Source organism: Microplitis mediator, chromosome 5 (genome assembly GCF_029852145.1).
Source record: "Microplitis mediator isolate UGA2020A chromosome 5, iyMicMedi2.1, whole genome shotgun sequence".
NCBI lineage: Eukaryota > Metazoa > Arthropoda > Insecta > Hymenoptera > Braconidae > Microplitis > Microplitis mediator.
The window spans coordinates 20,735,649-20,760,468 of NC_079973.1; the positions used below are offsets into that span (position 1 = coordinate 20,735,649).

Consider the following 24,820-nt stretch of genomic DNA (forward strand, 5'->3'; position numbering starts at 1 on the left):
GGTCATGTTCATTTTTTATATAAAATGTGTATTTACGAAGATATTTTAAAAAAACGTTTTTAGATCTTATCAATTGAGCATTTAAAGGATTACGAATCCCTGATAGCCACCTTAACTATAAGTTAACTTTGAGCTACGGCCGTATTCTGAAGCCAACTTAACGACAAGTTTATGGCAAACCTTGGCTGGATAATACTTGCGTGCAAGTTGATGCAGATCAGCTGCCATCATCTGAATGTAATTTGACAGAAAAACTTGCCGTCAATTTGAAGTGAAACTTTCAATCAACATAACGTCATTATCTGACAGTAACATTTGTAGTCAAATTGAATTCAAGTTAAAGTCAACTTCACCGTAACTGTTTGCTATCCAACACTTTCCTAAGTTATTTAAAAATGTCTCACTGCAGAACTTGCTGAGCAAGGTGTGGCTATCAGGGATTTTAAAAATAACGTTTTTTATTAAATACAGACAATTTCGTAACTCGTAACATATCAACCATTAATGCTTGTTATAGTTTTTATATACTTAAAAAAATGTTATTTTCAAAATTTGTAATCCTTAAAACGCTCAATGCATCAGATCTAAAAAAAGTTTTTTTAAAATATCTTCATAATACAAATAAAAATAATATAAATACACATTTTTTAAAAAAAATGAACATGACCTTTTTTGTCAAGAATTCAATTTCCTACAAAATCGTTCCTCTGATTTTTTCCTTTAATCTGCATATTTCATGAGATATTTAAAAGAAACCGCGATTGTATCGAAAAATTTTGATCGTCCTGAGGCACGTGTTCTTTTTTACTTAAAAAAAAAAAACATATTCCCCCCTTATGTTTTCACTAAAAAGAAGCTTTTTATGGGGCGCCTGAGAAAATTTAATTTTTAACGACCACCCTAATATATATGTATTTATATATAATAAATATTTGACATTTGTTTGAAATTAATTAATAGTTTATAAAAGTATTAACTAATTTTTTTTTAATTGTATATATTATTTAAAAAAACTTAAAATTAATTGAGTCAAATTTAAAAGTCAAGTCTTGCACAATTAAAGTTATTAAATGTAATTAATGAAGATGAAATTAGCATAATTAATTAATTAATTAATTAAGTGATAGTAAGGCATTTTTTTTATGTACTCTTAACTTTATTAACTAAAGAAAATATATAATAAGTTACTTTATAGTTTTTTTTTTTTATATATGAATATATTTAAATAGATTAAATAAAATTAAAATTCTATGAAAAGGAGCAACAAATACACTAATTACTGTTGGTTTTTTTTTATTGTTATTATTATTAGACGTCGTCTATCTTTCCTTTTCATCTGAGTAAGAGTCTAATTCTCATAATAATTCAGTACATAAATTTGTACACAATTGCTATGACATAAAAATATAAAGGTGTTATTTTTAAAAACTAACTAGCGTTTTTCTCATGCGCAATTATTATAAACAATCGCAGCACAAGAAATCAATGAACAATATTTTATAATTAATAATTAATCATGATTATATTTATATGTATATAAATAATACAAGTGTGAACGCACCGTAATATCAATAATTATTTTATTAAAATTGATGAGTAAGAAATATAATTTAAATTGCCTATGCTTCAAGTTCTTTCTCGACAATTCTGCGGTACTCGTCAAACCCGCCTTCCATACAATGTACAGTACCTTTTTCACATACCCATAGCTCAGTGCATACCATTCGTATTAATCTTTCGTCGTGAGATACCAAGATGACACCAGCCTGTTTATTTTATTTTAATTAATACAGTGTAGTAAATTTAATTAATTATTAAGTCAGTAAATAATAAATATTGATAGAGTACCTGGCATGTGTTGAGAGCTTTACCAAGAGCTTCTATTGATTCAATGTCAAGATGATTAGTCGGTTCATCAAGTACTAAGAAATTTGGTAATGCTGCACACATTAGCGCAAATGCAACTCTTGATTTCTGACCACCAGACAATGAGTTTATTGTTTGTAAAGCTAAGTCACCACTGACACCAAAACTTCCAAGCATCCTTCTGTATTCTTCAATCGGTTTTCCTAAAATATTATTTATTATTATTATTTTATTACCCTGATAGCCAAGCTAGCGAGAATCTGCAGCAGCAACTTGTCACCAGTTGGCTGCAAAAATTGGCATTTTCATAAGTTGACGTCAGTTTTTTGCCAACTTTCTGAGAAAGTTGATGGTAAAAGTTAGCATTCCATTAGTTGAAGGAAAGTTGCCTTCAATTTTCTTAAAAAGTTAGTAACAACTTGTAGTCAACAGTTACAAAAGCTGAAAGTTGTCGTAAAATTGATCACAACTAATTGACATCAACTTTCTGACCAAAAAGTCTTTCTATCAGGATATTTGTACGGTTTTTTCAGCCTTTTACAAAGTTTTCCTTAACATTTCTCCCTAGCTCTTTTCCCTTTTAACTTGCGCCTACTGTACTGCATCATTACGAAATACTCTACACCTCATCTTGCGGTGGAAGTGCAGCGGCATGAGGAAACCACAGAGAAAACCCATGCCAGTACAGTCTGCACGGACGAAGCTCTAGTGATCGATAAAATTCTCACTTTACTACTCACTAGATCTTCATCCTGAGTTTATTTACAAGTCACTAGATTAGCGATCGTTCGAGCCCGACGTGTGGTTAAGCGGTCACCCAGCCAAGTATCATTCATGTTCAATGCTACTCAACTTTGGTGATCGCCCGAGCCACTCTGCCGCTTTATTTATTAATATTTTTATTTATTTGCCATTAATAATTATTAGTTTATTTAAAATTACCTGGAAAGTGATTTTGCAAAAGTTCAACAGGACAAACTCCCAAGTCTAATTGATCAACATGATGCTGACTGAAGTATCCAAACTTGAGATTACGATTAAGATGTACGGTACCGCGGGTTGGACTCAGAGCTCCGGTTATAATTTTTAGTAATGTTGTTTTACCAGCTCCGTTTTCACCAACAATACAAATGCGCGACTGTTGCGAGGCAGTGAGATTGACATTAGACAGAACGTATTCGTTAGGTGGAGAGCTTTCGTAACGAAACATGATTTCATTAAGTTGAAGTATTGGTGAACTGAGTGGCTCTACCTCTGGGAAACGAAGTGTCACTTCAGTCTCTTTCTCAACAGCCTTCAACTCTGGCCTGTAAAATTAAGACCATTATAATTATAGTTATAAATTTTTAAAATTTTAATTTAATATACATTTTAATTAAAAGTTACTAACAGTTTTTCCAGCATTTTTATTTTACTCTGTACACTAGAAGCTCGATTAGCATTGTAACGAAACCGATCAATGAACTCTTGTACATGGGCTCTCTTAGCTTGCTGCGCCTCATACTCTCGTTGCAAATTCCTCTCACGTTCACCCTTTGTCTTTTCAAACTGTTCATAATTACCACGGTATGCTTCAAGCTTTTGTGCTTTCAGGTACAAAATATCCGTTGGAACCTGAGTATCAACAGTAAATAAATAAATGAGTCTGTCAAGTACACTGTAAAAAATCCGAAATGAATCTAGAGTTTTATTCAAATCCGAATTCACTCTAGTTGAAAAAAAAATCACTTCGCATACGGAGTAAGTGGTAAGTTTGTTTTTTCAGCGGATCTCGGAGTGATCAGCATTTTATTTACACCCACATTCACTCCGATTCGGGATTTTAATATTAAAATAAACTCCCCTTCGGAGTAAATTTCACTCCGGATTTAACCCGTGTTCACTCCGCAAATTTTTTACAGTGTAAGATAGTAAAAGTAAACAATAATAATTAAAGTTCAAATACAAACAAAACTTACAGTATCTAAGAAGTTACGGTCGTGAGAAACAACAAGCAATGTCGTAGGCCACGATTGAAGATATTTCTCTAACCAAACAATTGCTTTAATATCCAACATGTTTGTGGGTTCATCAAGTAATAAAAGATCAGGCCTCGAGAAAAGTGCTCTTGCAAGTGCGAGACGCATTCTCCAACCACCAGAAAACGACTTTGTCGGCCAAGATTGTCGCTCGACAGTAAAACCAAGACCCGATAATATTGCACTGGCTTTAGCTGGAGCTTTATCAACCTCCGCATGCTGCATTGCTTCGTAAACCTTTGCTAGTTCTTCATCAATCGCGTCATTTTTACCTCCCTCTTTTTCAATAAGTGCCTGAAGCTCAGCCTCGCGGCTCAACAAATTACTCCTTTCAATATCGCACTCAAGTACGGAATCTAGTGCTGACGTTTCATTGCCAGCTACTTCTTGTTCTACATGCAATACTCGAATATGTGAAGGTATTCTCAGTTGTTTACTAATTAACAAAACGTTATTAAATTTTTCATTTTTTAAATTTATCGCAACAAAAATTACTTAGTAAATAAAAATGTAATTCACCTAGATATCATACGAAGCAGTGTAGTTTTTCCTAAACCATTTCGTCCAATGAAACCGTAACGTCTACCATAAGCTAACGTCAAATCAGCTCCTTGAAGTAAAACTCGATCTCCATAAGCAACATCAAAGTTTTCAATCCTGATATCTTGAGCCCTATTTGTCGTCCCTTTGCTCTCCATACGACTGTCTTTTTTACTCATCATTTGACTCGCAGATGCCAATTCTATTGAGGGAGTTGCGTTATTATTTTTGGCATTATTAGTTGACTCGTTACCCGTTCGTTTGTCTAGCTTTTGTTGGAGCTTTGCTTCAGCTTTCTCCAATTTTTTAGCATCAACTTTCTGCAATTACCGAGCATATTAATAAATCAAACAAAACTACACCTTATAGCAACACAAAAAATTTATAATCTTCAAATAAATTACCATAGTATCATCCCTAGTTGTAACCCATATACTTTTAATCTGTTCAACTTGTGCTTCCAAAGTCGCAGCCATCGCACCCAAATTAACTGGGGCATTCAACACCTTATTCACTCCATTTTTCTGTTTTTCCCTCAAATTATCATCACCATTTTTTAGGTTTTCACCTTTCAACATCTCCAACAGTTTGCAGCATATTTGCCTATTGACAAAAAAGTATATATATTATTAACAATTCTATAAATAAATAAATAAAATAATTATGAACTAGTGGAGCGGAACTGGTAGATTGATGACACATTTTTTATTGGTTAATTTAAATTATTCAAAGTATGCAATTTATTTTTCTACACTTTAGATAGACACGACACGACCCATCTTACAGTAGTAAATAATTGTGTTATTTTAAATTACAATAATTTATCATGTGAAATTGATAATACAATAATTTATCAGCGCTATTGTTCAATCAAAGATTCAAGGTTCAAGTCAGTAACTGTAATTTTAATTCTATCCCCTGATGTTTTTCAAGACAATCTGATGTAAAACTCGGCGGATTAAATGAACTAATTGAAAGATATGTGAGTATTTAAATTTGTAAACTTTGAAGATACAGAGAACCGAGAAAATGATATGATACTGAAGTTAACTGACGTCTAATAGTTTTTTGAATTTTTTAAAAACGATAATTTATAAAAAATGAAATATTTAAAATAATTGCACTTGAAGTTTTTTTAATTTTCTACATGTGCATATATTTTTTTTTTTTTTTTTTTTTTTTTTGTAATTAATTTGCTCAAAAAAAAAATCCGCAAATTTTGAACTGTCTACCAACTCTAGGATCATTAAAACGATACTGAGCTCAGCTGATGTCTAATAGTTTTTGAATTTTTTAAAAACGATAATTTATAAAAAAATAAAATATTTTTAAAAATTGCACTTGTAGTTTTTTAAAATTCCTACATGCGCATATTTTTAGTGTCTTTTTTTTGTAATTGATTTGCTCCAAAAAAAAATCCTAAAAGATCATTAAAATGATACTGAAAGCCGGTCTGATAATTTTTAGATTTTTTTAAAACCGACAAATTATAAAATAAAAATATTTTTAAAAGTTGCACCGATAGTTTTTTAAATTGACTCGTAGATAAAAAATCCTACAATTGCTAATTGTCTAACTTCAGAATCATCCGAAAAATTATAATGCTGAAGTTGACAGACAATTAATAATTTTTGAAATCTTTATTTTCAACAGATCAATTTAAAAAACTAAAAATACGCACACACAGAAAATTTAAAAAACTATAAGTGCAATTTTTTTAAATATTTATTTTTTATAACTTACCGTTTTTAAAAAATTGAAAAAATTATTAGATGTCAGCTGACTTCAGTATCATGAAAAATTGTATGATTCCCATAAATAAATAATAGTATAATAAATAAGTAAAATGTTTACAGACCTAACCTCGTTTTCAGATTTATCAGCTACCTCATGCAAAACCTGTCCAATGGCTTCATAAACTTCATCTCCATCCTCAAAGTCATCTTTTGAACTGTCAAGAATACCTAAAAAAATTAAATTCAAATAATTTTACCCATTTATTCATAAATGTAACCCAACTGTCAAAGGTTAATTATTTAGGTTATACATCATGACATTACTTTCAACATAATGATACAATTCATCATCAATCGTTGGAAATTTACTTCTTATATAGTCACCACACTCTGCCATACTAATTAAAAAATATTTTTAATAATAATATGTAATTATTTATAAATTATTATTGTTTATTATATGAGACGGTATAAATAATTAAAATAAAAAATAACAATATAACAATTATTTGGGTGTTTTTGTTGCTAAATGTCAAATAACAAACTTGTAATTGTCTATATTATGTACAGTATATAATATATATGTGATAAAATGAATTTTTTTATTAGTTACTGTAACACACATGTGCCTTTACTACTAAATAGACTCCATTTTGGTACCACCGAATTCAAACGAGTGTCTTTTTATATCGAAAACTAAAACCATAATATTTTCAATCATTAAAAAATTAATATCCGGTCTTTTTTATTATTGTTGATTATGACATTCATTAATACTGAGGTTATAATATGACACTTAGTAATAATAATTATTATTTAAATATTATAAATAATGTTAAATATAATAATATTACAATGGAAATTATTTTTTTTATATTAAACTCGCCATCTTGATGCTTGTCAAACTGTATTACTGGGTGCGTGCAATCCTCTGTTATATTGACGTTTTCTCTCAACAATAAATGTTTATTATTATTGTCAAATAAATACATTAATGATTTTAAATTAATTATAAACATTTACTTTCACTCTACAGATTATTATTAACTGTAACATCACGACAGAATACTTTTTATAAAATTATAAAAAATTTCCTGATACTAAAATGGAGTAAATTTTTTCACGGATCAAGAATCTCAGGAAATTTTATTTTAAATAAATATATATTTTTATTAAGATAAATATATATATTTTGACGTATTAATTGGTTTGTATTTATTGTAAGTTATTGATGTATTGTTACTTTATATTAATTATGTGTTTAATTTATTAGTATAATGGCCACTGACGTCGAAGAATCAGACACTGAAGATCATGAGCGTCCTGCTCCTCCTAAGAGACAGTGTGTTAATTTTTTAAATAAAAACGATGATGGACAATCGGTAATTAAATTTGAATACTTCATTAATAAGTGAATCAACTTACTGGCGTAATGTTTAATTATTGATTGATTGATTGATTGATTGATTGATTAATTGGTAGTAATTAAATTAATTATGTATGTTTTTGTAAATTTATTTATTAAGAATATCATCGACAAATAAGACTACTGCTGAATACATTTTTATTTTTTGTTATAATTACGAATTTTAAAAATAGTCAGATGTTTTTTCTAGTCAGTGAATAATCAGGGAATTTTATAATATTTAAATCACTACCCTGTTATAAATTTTTGAAATACAAATTCTTAACGTCAGCACTCCCGCCAAGGCTGGGCCGTATGAACTGAATTTTTGAATTTAATTTATTAATCAATTGTTATTACGGCAATTTTTATAATTTTTCGGATGATTTTCTTTATTGGAGTGACGTAATTATTTAAAACATAATTAGGAAAGTAAAATTCGGTTAGTACTGCCCATCCTTAAGTCCATTTTGCTCACAGGACACTATTCAAATATTTTTTTATTTTTTTAAAACGGATAAATTAAAAGAAAAAAAAAATTTCCGAGAATGACACCTACAGTTTTTTAAATTTTCTACATGTGTATATTATTAGTTTTTTTTTTTTAATTAGTTGAAAAAAAAATCCGAAAATTGTTGATTGTCTGCTAACTTCAGGATCATCATTCAAATTATAGGATGTCACTGTATCCCAAGCGGCACAAAAAAATAAAATTTTTTAATTTAAGTTAACAATTAGTTGCATTACAACAAATTGTTACTTTAAATTTAACAAAAAAGTCAACAATTTTTTTTTTGTTCTTGGGATTGTAAGCGAGACATTAAAAAACACGAGAGTGCTGAAGGGTTGACAATCATCTCTTTGACATCTTACAAAAAAATTAAACACTTGCATTATAAATAATTAAAAATTATAATACTGGTTTTGTTTAGATTCATCAGTTGGTTCAGGATTCAAGTTCAGCGGAACCTGACAACGAACTACTGAACCGTGAAAAGTTTCAACGTTATCATCAGTATCAAATCGACAAGCATTGCTATATGGGATCCGTTGACAATACAATAAATCGCGTTATGGAGACATACATATTAACACCACCAACAGAACGTATACAGTTGAGATTATCAACAGGTGAATCTGAGATGGAAGATCATGCTGTCATGATGGCAATACGTAATCATGGACTTGTACATTCCTCATTTAATACTAATTTTTCTTCACATTCTACTACTAATGATAATTATTGGTTCAGTGATGATGATTACAATATATCAAGTCCTATTAATTGTACTAATAATATAACACCTGCTGTTGAATTGTCATCAGAATCAAATGATTCAAACTCAGCATCAGCAACATCATCCACTAAAATAATTAAACCGCGAACATTCCAATCATTTGATGATAAAATAATTAAACATAATAATATTAGTAGTAGTAATAATAGTAATTGGAGTGTAGATAAGAATGACGATGGCGATCAACAGCAAGATATTTTAGAGCGAGCTGTGTCTGAAGCCATCAAAATTAAAGGACTGAGTGTACTCGGTGTCGATTATGTCTGAGATATTTTTTTTTTTAAATTCTTTATTATTATTATTATTGTCATAAAGATAATTAGATTTTATTGTTGTTTAATTATGCCAGTTATTACGTTTACATCAGTCATTTTATTTCTACATATATTAAGATTCATATATATATTTTTTTTTTGACTTATTAATTTTTTAATCGTTTAAATAAAAGACTTATATCAGAAGGTATTTAAAGCCAAGTAATGTTATATTTTATTTGTATACATATATAAATCATGAAATATTATACATAAATGATAAGTACTCCAATTAATGTCTTTATTATAAAATTAAAATAATAATAAATTTTAATTAAAATCGCTCGCTCCTTCTTTATGCCATAGAAAGTAAAGCTTTCCAGTACATGACACTTAATATTAAATAATAATTGTGTTATTAAAATTATTAATTTATTAAATTTATTGATTTTTAAAAATAAATTTAAATCATACGGATTTTAAATCCATGCTTTAAAATTTTAATCATGTACATAATTTTAAGTAAAAATGTATAATTAAATAATAAAAGACAAACAGAAGTATGTAGATCAATATTTCCTTTTTTCATTGCAACAAAAAATCCCGTTAGATCTTAGATACCATTTATCAAATCTTCATACTTCTTATATTTATTACGTTCTTTTTTTAAACCATATGTAGCTCCAGGTGCACTTTTAGTGACCCAAAAAATTTATTTTTATTTTCAAAAACTCAGGACGTTTTTTACAAAATCCCATAAATTAAATCATCTCTATGTTAATCAATAATTTGAAAATCATGATTTAATTATTTATTTTATTTAAAAATTTGAATTTTATTCCAGCCATAGAAAAAATTTAAATTACTGAACCAATTGTACTTTCCAAAAAATGAAAGGAAGGGTAAAGGACTCCCACATGCACATATATACATATATAAATATATATGTATGTAAAAAAGTGGAGGGGGTAAAAATAGTTTCCCTAGGCGTCTTTTTCGTTATACTTTATATACATATATTCATAAAACTATGAATGTACGTGTGTTGAATAGTTTGTAATTGTGTAAGTGAACAGTTTCAAGTAAATGGCACTCGGTGATGGTGAAGGGATGGGGGGGGGTACCTCTAAAAAAGAGCTAGAGTGGGGGAACACATATTTTGTAAGAGAGAAAACCGATGAAAAAGTGTAAGGAGAATATAAATTGTTCATAGGAAAGAATGAGATAATATGATTGATACATAGAGATAGAAGGATATATATATGTATATATATGAAAGAGCGACGTGTATGTAGACGTAGTCACCGGGAAAATACACATGAACCCAGACACCGAACACACACAGACAGAAATTCATAATAAAGTTGTGTGAGTGTAAGTGAGTGCGATCGGCGAAGCCGAACATGAATCCGAAGCTCTGAAACCCAAGCGCGAGCCGAGTCGTGAGGCATCTAGTAACGTTGGTTAATGTTAATGTAGTAACCATTACCGCGCTGTGTACTACTCGTTTTTTGTCCACTCTTACTAATATTTGTTGTTAAAAATTATAATACGTTATATTTGTTAATAATTTGAGCCACGCATTGATGATGGCTTCTGACGAGGAAGTTGAAGATAATTACGCGGGTAAGTTTATAAATATATATATTACATTTATTAAATATTTACCGGAAAAAGTATCGGTCTCTTGCACGGACAATATCATCTAGGGGAGGACGCGCGCTTTTCGTACGATGGCTGCCATGTCAATTGGTCCTGTGCAATTTTTCATTATTACAATCTTTTAATATTTCCATTCGTTTGTTTAACTTTTTATATTTTTAAACTTTTATCCACTGATTCATTTTTTTAAAAATTTTTTTCAAGGAGAGCATGCCAGTGGATACGAGGATTTAGTGATGGAAGACTTAATTTTTTTTTTTTAATAATTAATTAGCCTATCTTTTTGTCATTTTGTGTGACGCTGTCTCTTTCTCTCTGCTCGTTGTCAAATAGTTGACTGGTGCATTTTATCGACAACTTTGTCGGTTTATTTCGTAATAATATTTATTTAGATATTTTTAATGTTATTATTATTACTATGGATTATTTATTACTAATTATTATTAGAAGGTTCGAGAGTATTTAGCTTGTAGTAAAAGCTCCACGTTTACTAAATATTTTAATTTTATGTTGATTTTTATTTAAATTATTTTATATTTCAAATTATTTGTATTCACTGATAACAGATAAGCTAGTCGGTTCACCATCACGTTTATGTCGTTTGGATACCGATTTAAAATTTATTAATTCTATTTTTTTTTATAAACTGGTTTAATTATTTTGCAATAAAGCAGCAGTTAATTGCGTCTTGGTTTAATTTAAATATTTTTATTTATTATTGTTTTGAGATTTTAAATATTCAAGTATTTTGATGAGTGTGAATGTAGCAGACATCAGACCAATTTTAAATTATTAATAAATAAACTCAATAATTGATGAAATAAAATTTTTAAAAATGCACATTTAAAAAATTTTAAAATTATTAAGTGCATTTTTTGTAAATATTTTTAAAATTATTTATAGTTTTAAATTTTTATGATGTCTGCTACATTCACACTCATGTACTTTGAGGTTGTAATTAAAACTAACCAAGATTCCTAATAATTATTTATAATTATATTAAAATAAAATTATAATTTTATTCATTAGTTCATATGTTGATACTAGGAAAGTAAATGAAATTTTTAATTTATATAACAATTTTTTTTATGTTTCAAAAAATTTATGTGATTTTTTAAAAATCGTATGTTGAAAATAATTATTCTTTTTTTTTTAATTGAAATGAGAAGAAAAAAATTTTAATGAGAAAAAAAAAATGAAAAAGAAAATAGTTTGAGTAGATGGTATTGTCAGATACTGAGAGTGTGGTGTGTTCGCCCTTTCAAAGAAGAAAATGGCGGCCACACATTTATACAAAGCACTCATGGGACGCGGATTAGCACGAAAATTACATTCATGTTTTCATGAAAAGTCATGACAATATTTTTTTTCATTTTCATTGGATTTTATTTCTACTTGTCGTCTGGAAATAAAATTAAATCTTGAACCCCAGTTTATTTATGAGCTAAATTTAATTTTGAGGAATAATATTCGGTGGAGTTTGTAATAAAAGTTTAATTAAACTTTTCGAGGATCGATAAGAGAATATATGTATATGAATTTTATTGATTTTTAGGGGAAGAAGACGTTGATGAGAGCAGTACTCAGGTAACGGCTGTTAACCCACCGCCTGAAGGTTCTTCTGATGCTGAGGATGCTCAAAGACCTGTAATTACTATTCTATTACTATTCTATTACTCGATTGTTAATTAATAATTAATTATTATGACTTAAATTATTTATTAAATAAATAAATGTAAATGTTTAACAGGAGGAAGATGACGATTATGAGCCAGAGGAACGTAAGAAAAAGAAAGGAAAAAAGAGGAAAGCTAGAGGTGAAGATAAAAAAGGGAAGAAAAAGAAGAAAAAGAAAAAATCAGACTCTGGAGATGTAATTAACGTTTCTTATTATCATTATTATTATAAATTAATTAATTTTTTATGTTTGAAATATTAATTTAATTGGTTTTGAAAATAGGAGAGCGATTTTGGAGCAGAAGTTGCTGGTGAAGGAGCTGGTGAAGACAGTGATTATGCGAGTAATCGCAAAAGCAGAAAATCATCATCGAGAAAATCATCTGGCCATACATCAACCACACCTGTACAGCAGGAACCAGCCACTGGAATGCCAACGATAGACGAAGTTTGCAGTACATTCGGTTTAACTGATATACCGATTGACTACACTGACGCCGATTTCCAGAACTTTACGACTTACAAATTGTTTCAACAACACGTGCGACCTCTTCTGGCGAAGGAGAATCCAAAGGTTTGCTATAATTACCTGGAATTTTTATTAATACATTGTCAGTATAAAACTAATGAAAACTTTTTATTTTAGGTGCCAATGTCCAAGTTGATGATGTTGGTAGCTGCTAAATGGCGTGATTTCTCGGAATTAAATCCTCATACACAACCAGATTCTGAAGTGTCAACACATAACGCTGATGAAGAAACCAGAAGCGTTAGACCAAATCGCGGTGCGCCAATTCAAGAAGTGGAAGAAGATGAGGACGATGATGAGGACAGTGATCGCAAGAAAAAATCACGTGGTTCCCGTGCTAAGAAAGGCAAGAAAGCGTCCAAAGTACCCACACTTAAAATAAAACTGGGCAAACGTAAACGTGGAAGCTCTGTAAGTACTTATTGCTATTAATTGTTATCATTTATATTTATTTATGATTAAAATTTTCATTTATTAATTTTTATTTACCAGGATGAAGAAGCAGAAGGTAGTGCTGCAGGTTCTGACCGAGATTCTGACGTAGAGTTTGAGCAAATGTTAGCAGACGCTGAAGAAGTGCCCAGCACAGAAAGTAATGCCAAGGGTAGCGAAGATGTGGCCGCAGAACCACCAGCTGAGCCTCCAGTTCGCAGGAAGGCCAAGACAAAGATTGGAAATAAGTCGAAGAAGAAGAAGAAAACGAAGACGACGTCTAAATTCCCAGATGGAGAGGAAAGTTTATAGGTAGAGTTAAGCTACCTGGCTTATGCGTTCATAGCTGTCGTTTATTTATTTTTACATTCTCATAATCATTGGTCTTTAATAGCTAAACCTCCAATAGAGAACGCATATGCTTCGATGCTTAGCTCTGCCTTATTGTTTTAGTGTAAAAAAATATTTAAATCGAACGGATGACTTGAAATATCGAGTCATGAATTATTAGTAAATTTCCGACATGTAGAATGACCGATATATTATTTTATTTTAGACTGATCACCAGGATTACTGTGAAGTATGTCAACAAGGTGGTGAAATAATTCTCTGCGACACTTGTCCGCGTGCTTATCACTTGGTCTGTTTGGAGCCTGAGCTGGAAGAGACTCCAGAGGGAAAATGGAGCTGTCCGCACTGCGAAGGCGAAGGTATTACAGGTATCTTAGATAAAAATCCTCTCCCTCGATCCACCTCATTAGTTGTCTGTTACCGTGAGAAAAGAAGGGCCCCTCCATTGTGTGTTGGTCTTTTTTATTTGTTCTTTTTTTTATTGTTGTGTTATAGTACTTGTTTATTTCTCTCACGCAAGGGTGAATATATTAATATACTTTTTGTTTGGTTGATCTTCAAGGTGCCGCTGATGATGACGATGAACACATGGAGTTCTGTCGTGTATGTAAAGACGGCGGTGAATTGTTGTGTTGCGACAGCTGTACAAGTGCTTATCACACCCACTGTTTGAATCCACCGTTGTCAGAAATTCCTGATGGTGATTGGAAATGTCCACGATGCTCTTGTCCGCCGATAATGGGTAAAGTATCGAAAATATTGACATGGCGATGGAAAGAGTGTCCAGAGAGTCCATCAGAAGAGCCATCAACGAGTAAAGCTGCTCCAAAGCAACGGAGAATGCGTGAGTTCTTTGTAAAATGGGCTGAAATGTCTTACTGGCATTGTGACTGGATAAGTGAATTACAACTTGATGTATTTCATCCTCTCATGTTTCGTAATTACTCACGTAAGTATGATATGGATGAACCGCCAAAACTAGAAGAGCCACTCGACGAAAGTGATTCACGTTCAAAACGTAACAAGCGCGATTGTGCTGAAAATAAAGACAGTTATAACTTAGAAGATCGTTTCTTCAAGTACGGTATCAGACCCGAGTGGCTGATAATACATCGCGTTATCAATCATCGTCTACAGAGAGACGGACGCGCAACATATTTAGTTAAATGGCGTGATCTTGGATACGATCAGGCAACTTGGGAAGATGAGAATGCCGATATCCCGGGATTCAAACAAGCTATAGATTATTATTTGGATTTACGTGCGGCAAATTGTGCTGACGGACATACCTCGAGAAAGGGCAAAAAAGGTAAAGGTAAAAAATCTAAAACACGGGAATTAATTGATGACGAGGAACGACAGCCAAAACGATACACTCCGCCGCCAGACAAACCTACAACTGATTTGAAGAAAAAATTCGAACGTCAGCCCGATTACTTAGACGTCACTGGTATGCAGCTCCATCCTTATCAATTAGAAGGTCTCAATTGGTTGCGTTACTCATGGGGTCAAGGTATCGATACTATTCTTGCCGACGAGATGGGTCTCGGTAAAACTATACAGACAATTGTATTCTTATATTCGCTGTACAAAGAAGGTCACTGTAAAGGGCCGTTCCTTGTTTCCGTTCCACTTTCAACAATTATAAATTGGGAGCGTGAGTTTGAAACATGGGCACCTGATTTTTACTGCGTTACATATGTCGGTGATAAAGACAGTCGTATTGTTATTCGTGAAAACGAATTGTCATTTGAAGAAGGTGCTGTACGAGGTGGTCGCGCATCTAAAATACGTTCATCGTCAATTAAATTTAATGTACTGCTCACGAGTTACGAACTTATTTCTATTGATTCAGCGTGTTTGGGATCTATCGACTGGGCTGTGTTGGTTGTTGACGAAGCTCATCGTCTCAAATCCAATCAATCGAAATTCTTCAGATTACTAGCATCTTACAACATTGCTTACAAATTATTACTAACTGGTACACCCTTGCAAAATAATCTTGAAGAATTATTCCACTTGTTGAATTTCCTGTGTCGTGACAAGTTCAACGATTTGTCGGCATTCCAGAATGAATTTGCTGATATTTCAAAAGAAGAGCAGGTTAAAAAATTACACGAAATGCTTGGGCCCCACATGTTGCGTAGATTGAAAGCCGATGTGCTAAAAAATATGCCAAGTAAATCAGAATTTATTGTACGTGTTGAATTGTCACCGATGCAGAAGAAATATTACAAGTATATATTGACGAGAAACTTCGAAGCATTGAATCCAAAAGGTGGTGGTCAACAAGTATCACTCTTAAATATTATGATGGATTTAAAGAAATGCTGTAATCATCCGTACTTATTCCCCGCGGCATCACAAGAAGCACCAACTGGTCCAAATGGTAACTACGAAGGAACGGCATTGATTAAAGCAGCTGGTAAATTAGTTCTTTTAAGTAGAATGTTAAAAAAATTACGGGATGATGGACACCGTGTTCTTATATTCTCACAAATGACGAAAATGTTGGATATATTGGAGGATTATTTGGAAGGCGAAGGTTATAAATACGAAAGAATAGATGGTAATATAACGGGTACACAGCGACAAGAGGCTATTGATAGATTTAATGCTCCAGGTGCTCAACAATTTGTATTTTTACTGTCAACACGTGCCGGTGGTCTTGGTATTAATTTAGCAACAGCTGACACTGTGATAATATACGATTCTGATTGGAATCCCCACAATGATATTCAAGCATTCAGTAGAGCACACAGAATCGGTCAAGCCAATAAAGTTATGATTTATCGATTTGTAACTCGTAATTCCGTTGAGGAACGTGTTACCCAAGTTGCCAAACGTAAGATGATGCTTACACATTTAGTTGTAAGACCTGGTATGGGTGGTAAAGGTGCTAATTTCAGTAAACAAGAGTTAGATGATATATTGCGTTTTGGTACTGAAGAATTGTTCAAAGAAGAAGAAGGTAAAGAAGACGAAGCTATTCATTATGACGACAAAGCTGTTACTGAATTGCTCGATCGTAGTAAAGAGGGTATCGAGCAAAAAGAGAATTGGGCAAATGAGTACTTAAGTTCATTTAAAGTTGCCTCTTATGTTACTAAAGAAGGTGAAACTGAGGAAGAAGCTGACACGGAAATTATAAAACAGGAAGCTGAGAATACAGACCCAGCTTACTGGATTAAATTGCTCAGGCATCATTACGAACAGCAGCAAGAGGACATGGCGAGAACACTCGGCAAAGGTAAACGTGTTAGGAAACAAGTCAATTACAATGACGGTGGTGTGACGGGCGACCAGGGTGCCCGCGACGATCAACCTTGGCAAGAGAATTTGTCGGATTACAATAGCGATTTCAGTGCACCCAGTGATGATGACAAGGAGGATGATGACTTTGATGAGAAAGGTGACGGTGACTTGCTGTCGCGTCGTAGTAGACGTCGTTTGGAACGACGTGATGAGAAAGACAGGCCATTGCCACCTTTACTTGCGCGTGTTAATGGAAATATTGAGGTATTATTAATGTTTTTAATTATTTATTGCTACTCATTTATTTTTGCACGCCTCAAACGCGAAGCAGAGACCGACTTGTCAAGGTCACGCGATTTCCTCACATTAAACTGTATATATTATTTTTATACTACACTTACACGTTATGAAAAGCACATCAATATAAGAAGGGAACACTAATGAATAAGCCTGATACTGTTTTTAAGTTGTCCGATACGTATTAATATAAAAAAAAATTCAATAAAAAGAATTTATCTGTGGTTAAAAAAAAAGTCTTGGTACGGATATCTCGAGAACGATTTGATGAAACGACTTAATTTTTTTTCACAGTCTTCAGAATTATGGAACAAAGGTTCTGATCGAAAATCACTACTGTAGTCCTTCTCATTTTTTTATAATAAATTATTACTTTTAAAACCAGCAATTTTACATGTAAACAAACACACTGCAGCCATTTTTATTAGGAACATTCTCCTTATCACTCTTTTTGTTGACTTTTATTACCGTAAATTTACTATGGAAATTTCTATGAAAAAAAAACCCGAGTGATTCAAACGTTTCTAAAATTCAATTTTTTTAAATATAACATTAGCGTTCGAGGCGTGCACTTTCGGATTATCCAAATATTTTTTTTTTTCCCAAGTAGCACAGAGGCAGCTTTAAGATGTCTTTTAAAAGGATAAGATACATTTTTTTTTTTTTAGTCTCAGTCACTTTTTTTGGTATAAATAAGACATACAGATGTTGGTTTCGGAGACAGAGAAAATTTGTGTTGTTTTTCCTGTCTTATGTCAATTAAAAAGTCGTTTAGATGACTTATTGTACCTCTATTTGTAATTTACTTTTTGTCGTCACTTGTGTCAAACCTTTTGAGTAGATATTTTTTCGGTGACATAAATTTCTGATCGTTTTGTCAACATGTTGATGCCTTATCATGTCAAAAAATAGCCTAAAAACTGATATGCTATAGATGTCACAAAGTCAACTGTGCTACTTGGGTTATTCATCAATTTATTTATTTATGAACTCTGTTTTTTTTTTTTTTTTTAATTTATTATAGGTACTTGGCTTTAATGCTAGACAACGAAAGGCATTCTTAAATGCAATAATGCGTTACGGTATGCCGCCTCAAGATGCCTTCAATTCGCAATGGTTAGTTGACCAGTAACATGATTTATATTTAATTCTTAAGTATTAATATATGATATAGTAAAATTTACAAGTAGAGCGAGAATTGTAGTTAGGACTGCTTTAATCTGTAGGTTGGTGCGAGACCTACGGGGGAAATCGGAAAAGAACTTCAAGGCCTACGTGTCACTCTTCATGCGTCATCTGTGTGAACCTGGTGCAGACAACGCTGAAACATTCGCCGACGGAGTACCACGTGAGGGTCTGAGTCGTCAGCATGTACTCACTCGAATTGGTGTCATGTCATTGATTCGTAAAAAAGTACAAGAATTTGAACACATAAATGGTTATTACTCGATGCCGGAGATGATTCGTAAGCCAGTTGAGCCAGTTAAAACTGATGCCAATGCTGCTGCTGCTGCTGCTGTTGTTGCGGCAGCTACAACGGCTGCAGCTACTGTAGCGTCAGCGACTGCAGCTGCCACTACAACAGCTGCTACTCCAGAAGCTGCAAGTACAACTGCAACAAGCAGCAGTAATGCAACTCCTGCGACTTCAACAGCACCCAGTCCCACTTCTACGGCAACATCAACGTCTGCGTCGACAACTCCAGCGCCTACGCCTATCGCGAGTTCAGCAACGGCTGCTGATGCCAAAGCAGCTGACGCTGCTGACGGTAAAGACGGCAAGGATGAGACGAAAGATAAGGATCCGAAGGAGAATAAAGACGAAACTAAAGATCCTAAAGAGACGACAGAAGTTACGGATGATAAGGAAAATAAAGATAAGGAGGATGAGGCCAAAAAGGATAAAGAAAATGAAGAATCAGTAGATAAAGATAAAGATAAAAGTGACGGTAAGAATGACAAAGATGCTGTTAAGCCAGAAGAAAAAACCTCGAGTGAACAGAAAGCTAGTGTTGATGCTGATGAAGATGTTGTCATTGTCAAAGATGACGATGAGGAGGAAAAGAAAGATGATAAAAGTAGCAATAAAGAAAAAGATACTAAAGAGAGTGAGCCGGAGGTTAAACCTAAGCGCAAATTTATGTTCAATATTGCTGACGGTGGTTTCACTGAGTTACACACACTCTGGTTGAATGAAGAAAAAGCCGCGGTACCTGGTCGTGAGTATGAAATCTGGCACCGAAGACACGACTACTGGCTTCTGGCTGGTATTGTCACGCACGGATACGGCCGCTGGCAAGACATTCAGAACGACATTAGATTTGCTATCATCAACGAACCCTTTAAAATGGACGTTGGTAAAGGCAACTTTTTGGAAATAAAAAATAAATTCCTAGCACGGCGTTTCAAGCTCCTTGAGCAAGCGCTGGTTATTGAAGAACAATTAAGGAGAGCTGCGTATCTCAATCTAACTCAAGATCCAAATCACCCGGCGATGAGTTTGAACGCTAGATTTGCGGAAGTTGAGTGTCTTGCAGAGTCACATCAGCATCTCAGCAAAGAAAGTTTGGCTGGAAATAAACCAGCTAATGCAGTACTGCACAAAGTTCTTAATCAATTGGAAGAATTGTTGTCGGACATGAAATCAGACGTCAGTCGCTTACCTGCAACACTTGCACGTATACCACCAGTTGCACAGCGGCTTCAAATGTCCGAACGGTCAATTCTTAGTCGATTGGCTGCTACAGCACCTGGTGCTGCCAATAATCAGACTGGACAAGCTGCACTACTGGCTCAACAATTCCCAGCAGGATTTTCTGGAGGTCAATTACAAGCTACTTTTGCTGGTGCTGCTAACTTTGGTAACTTTAGGCCACAATATTCTGTACCGGGACAACCACCTCAAGGTTTTACAGGTAATTAAAATTACAATATATATTAGACTGTGCCGAATACAATCGATATTTTTTTTTTCGATCTCACACGAAAATTACGTTGAATGCAACATGAGAAAAATTGCGTACCAAGTTGGGCCCTCCAACTCAATTATAAAACGCGCGCTCACTTAAATATGATTTCGAATTTAAATAATATGGGAAAATTTTTTTTCAACTTTGAAATTTCATTACTTGTTAACGGATCGATAAATTGAAATGACCATGACATATTTTCGAAGAGAATCAAATGTTCTACAAAAAAAGTCTCTTATAACTTTTTGATAAATCTAACCGTTCAAAAGTTATTTAAGCGTAAATTCAAATTTTTGGAAAATTGATCGTTTTTTTTACTTTTCTAGCAAAACTATCAGTCTTATGGCAAAATGTCACAAGACATTTCTTGTAGATCATTTGTTTTGTAATCAAAGTATGTCATTTAATAATTTTTTAATTTCACAGTTCAAAAATTACAAGTTTTATAAATTAATTATTTGCAAAAAAAACTGAAATTTTTGTAAAATAATAACTTTCGAACGGTTAGATTTATCAAAAAATTATAAGAAACCTTTTTTTGTAGAGCATTTGATTCTCTACAAAAATATGCTATGGTCATTTCAATTTATCGATCCGTTAACGAGTTATAAAATTTCAGTTTAAAAAATTTTCCCATGTTCTTTAAATGGGAAATCTATTTTAAACGAGCGCGCGTTTTGTAATTGAGTTCGTGGGTCCACTTGGTTTCCAATTTTTGTATGTTACATGCAACGTAATTTTTATATGGGACAGAAAAAAAAAAAATAATTTTATTTGATACAGTCTTATATATATTTCTATAAATAATTTTATAAGATGTGAGATATTAATGATCAACATTTGTTGCAGCTTAAATGTAATTAACTCGACCTAATTGGCAAATGATTGATAGAAGAAAAAGGGAAGGAAAAAAACAAGGCCCGTCAACAATAAATACCCAATATTAAATAAATGATATATGAAGATTACGACGATTAACTATTATTAGTAATGATCAAGTGAATTTTTTACGCGGGCTGTAATTTTATTTTTGTTAATTAAAGTCACAGTGACTAGTTGAATTTTTTCACTAGATAAGGACCTAAGAGTAATGAAAAAAAAAATAAAATAAAATAAAAAAAAAACGCTACACTTAAAATACGTACCAGTAAAACAAATAAATCACATCTCCTGTATTTATTATCTGTAAATTTTGGCGTCGATTATTAACAGAAAAACAATCACATGAATGAAATAATAATAAAAAACAATACCACAATTTTATATATTTAACAATTAAAAAACGCGTCTTTATAGTGAATTATAATCTATAAAAGCCTCGATTTTTTTTCTTTTTATAAATGAATTAACTTGATATTCATAACCGTTCGATACAAAATTAAAGTCATTAATTTGAAAAATGAATTTAACAACTGCATTTAATTAAAAAAATAAAAATTAATTGTAATTAATAGGAGCAGTATAATTTATTCTTTAACTTTTATAAGCAATAGATTATTATTACAATTAAAATTATTATTAATTATAATTATTTTTAATATTATTATTATTTTCAATGCATTAAGTACAATTGTTTATTCAATAATAATTTTATAATTATTATTATATATACAATCTTAGATGAAAAAAAAAATTAATAAATAATAACAAAGTTATAAAACCATCAGGCATTGAATTAATTATAATAGATAGCATTAATATGTTAGACATGTGAATTAACAATTAACAGATTTACATTTAGATAATGAAATTCATTATTTTAAAAAAGTAACATCCCTCCTACATGATAATTGTATCATCTTTTTAACAATTTGTCAAATAATATTTTTCATTGAAAAATATTTAATTGCAAGATTTGTGTATACTTTTTAATTATATTATTAATTATTAATTAAAAAAAAAATATCTTGACTTACATTGTAAATTAAAATCTTCAATGTTTAATTAATTATTTTTTATCTTTGTTTGATTAATTTTTTTTTTTTTTTTTTTTTTCTATAAATTAAGGAAAAAAATAAAATAAAAAAAAAATATTATTATAATTAATCGTGATAAATTTTTGGATAATTAAAGTTTTCATGAAGATTTTTATTATTAATTGAAATTTATTCAAATAAAAATAAAGAAAAAACAAATTACAAGTGTTGAGTGATTTAGATTGTATGTAACATTCCTAGCGCCAAAATAAATGAAACATTAATAATTATTAATTAATATTTTAATTATTACAAGTTTTAATGACAAGTTTTATTGATGTATTGATAATTTAAATTTATGTATGACACTAAAGTTAGCCGAGGTTTAATAATTTTTGAATTTTTTTTCAAAACGATAAATTATAAAAAAAAATTGCACCTATAGTTTTTTGAATTTTCTACATGTGCATATTTTTAGTTTTTTTTTTATTGACTTGTTTTTAAAAAAAAATCAAAAAATTGCTGATTGTCTGTTAACTTCAGGATCATTTATATTCAAAAAATTCTTCTATTGATGGAGAGATGAAATGATGACTCGATGGATTGATCTTAAGTTAATTAACTCCATTTGACGGCTTATTTATTCTGCTTCTGCTGAACCATTTCACGGATACTGTCCTTACTCTCTTGCAAGCTCTGTGACAATTTTGTTTTATTGTTTTCGAGAGTTGATATTTTTTCATCGGCGTTTTTTATCCTTGTCTGGAGTCCCGATTTAATGCTGGCGATGTCGTCAAGTAAAAACATTCTGCCAACGGACTCGTAAGTTTTTGTATTTGCTGGTAAATTAGCAACTTCGGCGATTGTTAATTCGGACCGTTGCTTAGATCTTTTGAGTGAATCGATTTGCAAATCCGCTAACTTTATTTTTTGTGCTGTATCTGTTACTTTTTCTTGTAACTCACTGAAGGCTTTTACTAATTCTTCATCACGTGCGCGTGCCATTTTTATTTATTTATTTGTAAGTTTTGTTCTTCAATTCAACAGAACAAATATTTAAATAATAAATTTGTTGACTAAGATAATAGCAAACTTATAAAATTTATAAATTATTTGTACACAAATTAATTACACTGCCTTTTTATGGTTAGGTTTCATTTGGCAATGTAATTTTATAGTATATATATTGTCAGAAATATTTAGAGAGTCATCTGGTTATAGTATTCTATCATTTTCTTATTACGTCTGTTGGTAACAAAGGAATTTTTTTTTTATACCGATAATTTATTCATTGATTATTAAAATATTTGACTTTTATATCCGAAGTTCGAGTAATGAGACATAGATATTGTTGTAATTAAATTCTTAACATTTGAATCCATTTAATTTAATCTGCAGAGATGCAAATAAAGTCAAAAATAAAAATGCAGTGAAATTGAATTATTATTAAAATAGACTCAGAATGTTCGGGAAATTCTCTAAAATTAATAGAATTTACTGCGAATCAGTGGATACTCACTATTTCTTCAACTTGATTTTCAATTAAATCTAATTCACGGACAAAACCGGAAACTTAAAATAGAGTCATTACCGTTTTTTAAAGGGTACATTCCGAAATGTGGTGCTGCAGTTTTTGCGCAAAACACTTATGTGTTTTTTTTTCTTTTATATTTCAATTATTTCTATCTGATTCTGCCGCCATTTTATTTTGATTTCTGATTTCTGATTTTTAATTCTTTTCCTATTATTAAAAAAAAAAAAAAAAAACTAAAAATATGCACATGAAGAAAATTTTAAAAACTACAAGTGCGATTTTTTCAAATATTTTTTTTTTGTTATTGATTTGGTGAAAAAAAAATCCGAAAATTATTAGACGTCTGCTAACTTCAGTATCATTTTCTGATGTCATTTTTCAAATATTTAAATTTACCGCGCAAGTAATAAAAATAATTAATAAACTATTGATGAAAATAGAAACTTTCGAGTATACTTTTTAGTCTGATTAATATAATTATTAACCCAAATAAATTTTAATAAAATTATTGAATTTCAATTTTGAAATTTCGCGCTAAGGTGGCGCTTCTGCGCGTCACTATTCAACGTTCAAATGTTTGCTAAAGTGGGGGCGGTCGATGAATCGCAAAGTCGATCGTTTTGTATCAACTGGCGGTCCAATAGCGGCAGTCAGTATCATCGACAATGGCAGTAGTGGTACAAATCCTTTACGTTTGAATAGAAATACAGTATTGTGGCGTCGTGTAAAATTGTGCAGGATTGTAAAATTTATCTTTCATTAATTTAAATTGTGCAAAGTATCTGTGGTGTAGTCAAGAGATCAGTGCTAGTGCAAAGTGTTAAGTGATCGGTGCTAGTGTTAAGTGTTGCGAATTGCTGATGCTGATATCTTCCAAGTTCCTGAGCAAACTCATCTGGCATCGTCTGGTGGGAAATAGCAGTTAAGTGACGTTTTGCACGACTCGTTCGTGCTTTACGATCGAAAAATTTTTTTTCGCCTCACTTCGGTAACTAATCAATTATTATACCCTTGTTAGTTTACGGAATTAAGATGGTTTGCATACTATTTTGAAGAAAATTTAATGGAGATTAATTCCATAC

At 31.5% G+C, this 24,820-nt stretch overlaps 4 protein-coding genes across 8 annotated transcripts; 2 read left to right on the forward strand and 2 right to left on the reverse strand.

Moving 5' to 3' along the window:
• Positions 1–1,563: 1,563 nt before the first annotated feature.
• LOC130668271 (ATP-binding cassette sub-family F member 3) lies at positions 1,564–7,033 on the reverse strand. 2 transcript variants are annotated; one of them, XM_057470472.1, is made up of 10 exons: positions 7,015–7,033; positions 6,485–6,558; positions 6,283–6,388; positions 4,829–5,027; positions 4,404–4,744; positions 3,825–4,320; positions 3,257–3,480; positions 2,809–3,173; positions 1,849–2,069; positions 1,564–1,766 (listed from the first exon to the last, which is right to left on the reverse strand). In XM_057470472.1, the coding sequence occupies exons 2-10, from the start codon at positions 6,555–6,557 to the stop codon at positions 1,620–1,622; spliced, it is 2,172 nt and encodes a 723-aa protein (XP_057326455.1). In that variant the 5' UTR covers position 6,558; positions 7,015–7,033; the 3' UTR covers positions 1,564–1,619. The 2 variants fall into 2 exon arrangements, with proteins under 2 accessions (XP_057326455.1, XP_057326454.1); XM_057470471.1 differs by lacking the exon at positions 7,015–7,033 and having other exon boundaries at positions 6,485–6,702.
• On the forward strand, positions 6,939–9,686 carry LOC130668276 (uncharacterized). The gene is made up of 4 exons (XM_057470477.1): positions 6,939–7,077; positions 7,197–7,367; positions 7,434–7,542; positions 8,498–9,686. The coding sequence occupies exons 3-4, from the start codon at positions 7,438–7,440 to the stop codon at positions 9,128–9,130; spliced, it is 738 nt and encodes a 245-aa protein (XP_057326460.1). The 5' UTR covers positions 6,939–7,077; positions 7,197–7,367; positions 7,434–7,437; the 3' UTR covers positions 9,131–9,686.
• Positions 9,687–10,524: 838 nt separating this feature from the next.
• LOC130668270 (chromodomain-helicase-DNA-binding protein Mi-2 homolog) lies at positions 10,525–21,376 on the forward strand. Of its 4 annotated transcripts, none has more exons than XM_057470468.1 (11): positions 10,525–10,743; positions 12,335–12,426; positions 12,530–12,652; positions 12,740–13,030; positions 13,103–13,396; positions 13,478–13,715; positions 13,972–14,136; positions 14,331–17,287; positions 18,345–18,436; positions 18,547–20,234; positions 21,138–21,376. In XM_057470468.1, exons 1-11 carry the CDS (start codon positions 10,704–10,706, stop codon positions 21,140–21,142), a joined length of 5,985 nt encoding a protein of 1,994 aa, XP_057326451.1. In that variant the 5' UTR covers positions 10,525–10,703; the 3' UTR covers positions 21,143–21,376. The 4 variants fall into 4 exon arrangements, with proteins under 4 accessions (XP_057326451.1, XP_057326450.1, XP_057326453.1 ...); XM_057470467.1 differs by having other exon boundaries at positions 18,345–18,434; positions 18,542–20,234; XM_057470470.1 differs by having other exon boundaries at positions 13,972–14,127.
• Positions 21,377–22,673: 1,297 nt separating this feature from the next.
• On the reverse strand, positions 22,674–23,378 carry LOC130668277 (prefoldin subunit 1). The gene has a single exon (XM_057470478.1). The coding sequence runs from the start codon at positions 23,207–23,209 to the stop codon at positions 22,841–22,843; it is 369 nt and encodes a 122-aa protein (XP_057326461.1). The 5' UTR covers positions 23,210–23,378; the 3' UTR covers positions 22,674–22,840.
• Between the last annotated feature and the right edge of the window lie 1,442 nt (positions 23,379–24,820).

Coding starts and splice junctions, on each gene's coding strand:
- LOC130668270 (XM_057470467.1), top strand. CDS start 10,704: ATGATGGCTTCTGACGAGGAAGTTGAAGATAATTACGCGG. Junction 13,031..13,102: donor TGGCGAAGGAGAATCCAAAG/GTTTGCTATAAT, acceptor TTTTTATTTTAG/GTGCCAATGTCCAAGTTGAT. Junction 13,397..13,477: donor AACGTAAACGTGGAAGCTCT/GTAAGTACTTAT, acceptor TTTATTTACCAG/GATGAAGAAGCAGAAGGTAG.
- LOC130668276 (XM_057470477.1), top strand. CDS start 7,438: ATGGCCACTGACGTCGAAGAATCAGACACTGAAGATCATGAGCGTCCT. Junction 7,543..8,497: donor AAAACGATGATGGACAATCG/GTAATTAAATTT, acceptor GGTTTTGTTTAG/ATTCATCAGTTGGTTCAGGA.
- LOC130668271 (XM_057470472.1), bottom strand. CDS start 6,557: ATGGCAGAGTGTGGTGACTATATAAGAAGTAAATTTCCAACGATTGAT. Junction 4,745..4,828: donor CAACTAGGGATGATACTATG/GTAATTTATTTG, acceptor CGGTAATTGCAG/AAAGTTGATGCTAAAAAATT. Junction 1,767..1,848: donor AAGCTCTCAACACATGCCAG/GTACTCTATCAA, acceptor TAAAATAAACAG/GCTGGTGTCATCTTGGTATC.
- LOC130668277 (XM_057470478.1), bottom strand. CDS start 23,209: ATGGCACGCGCACGTGATGAAGAATTAGTAAAAGCCTTCAGTGAGTTA.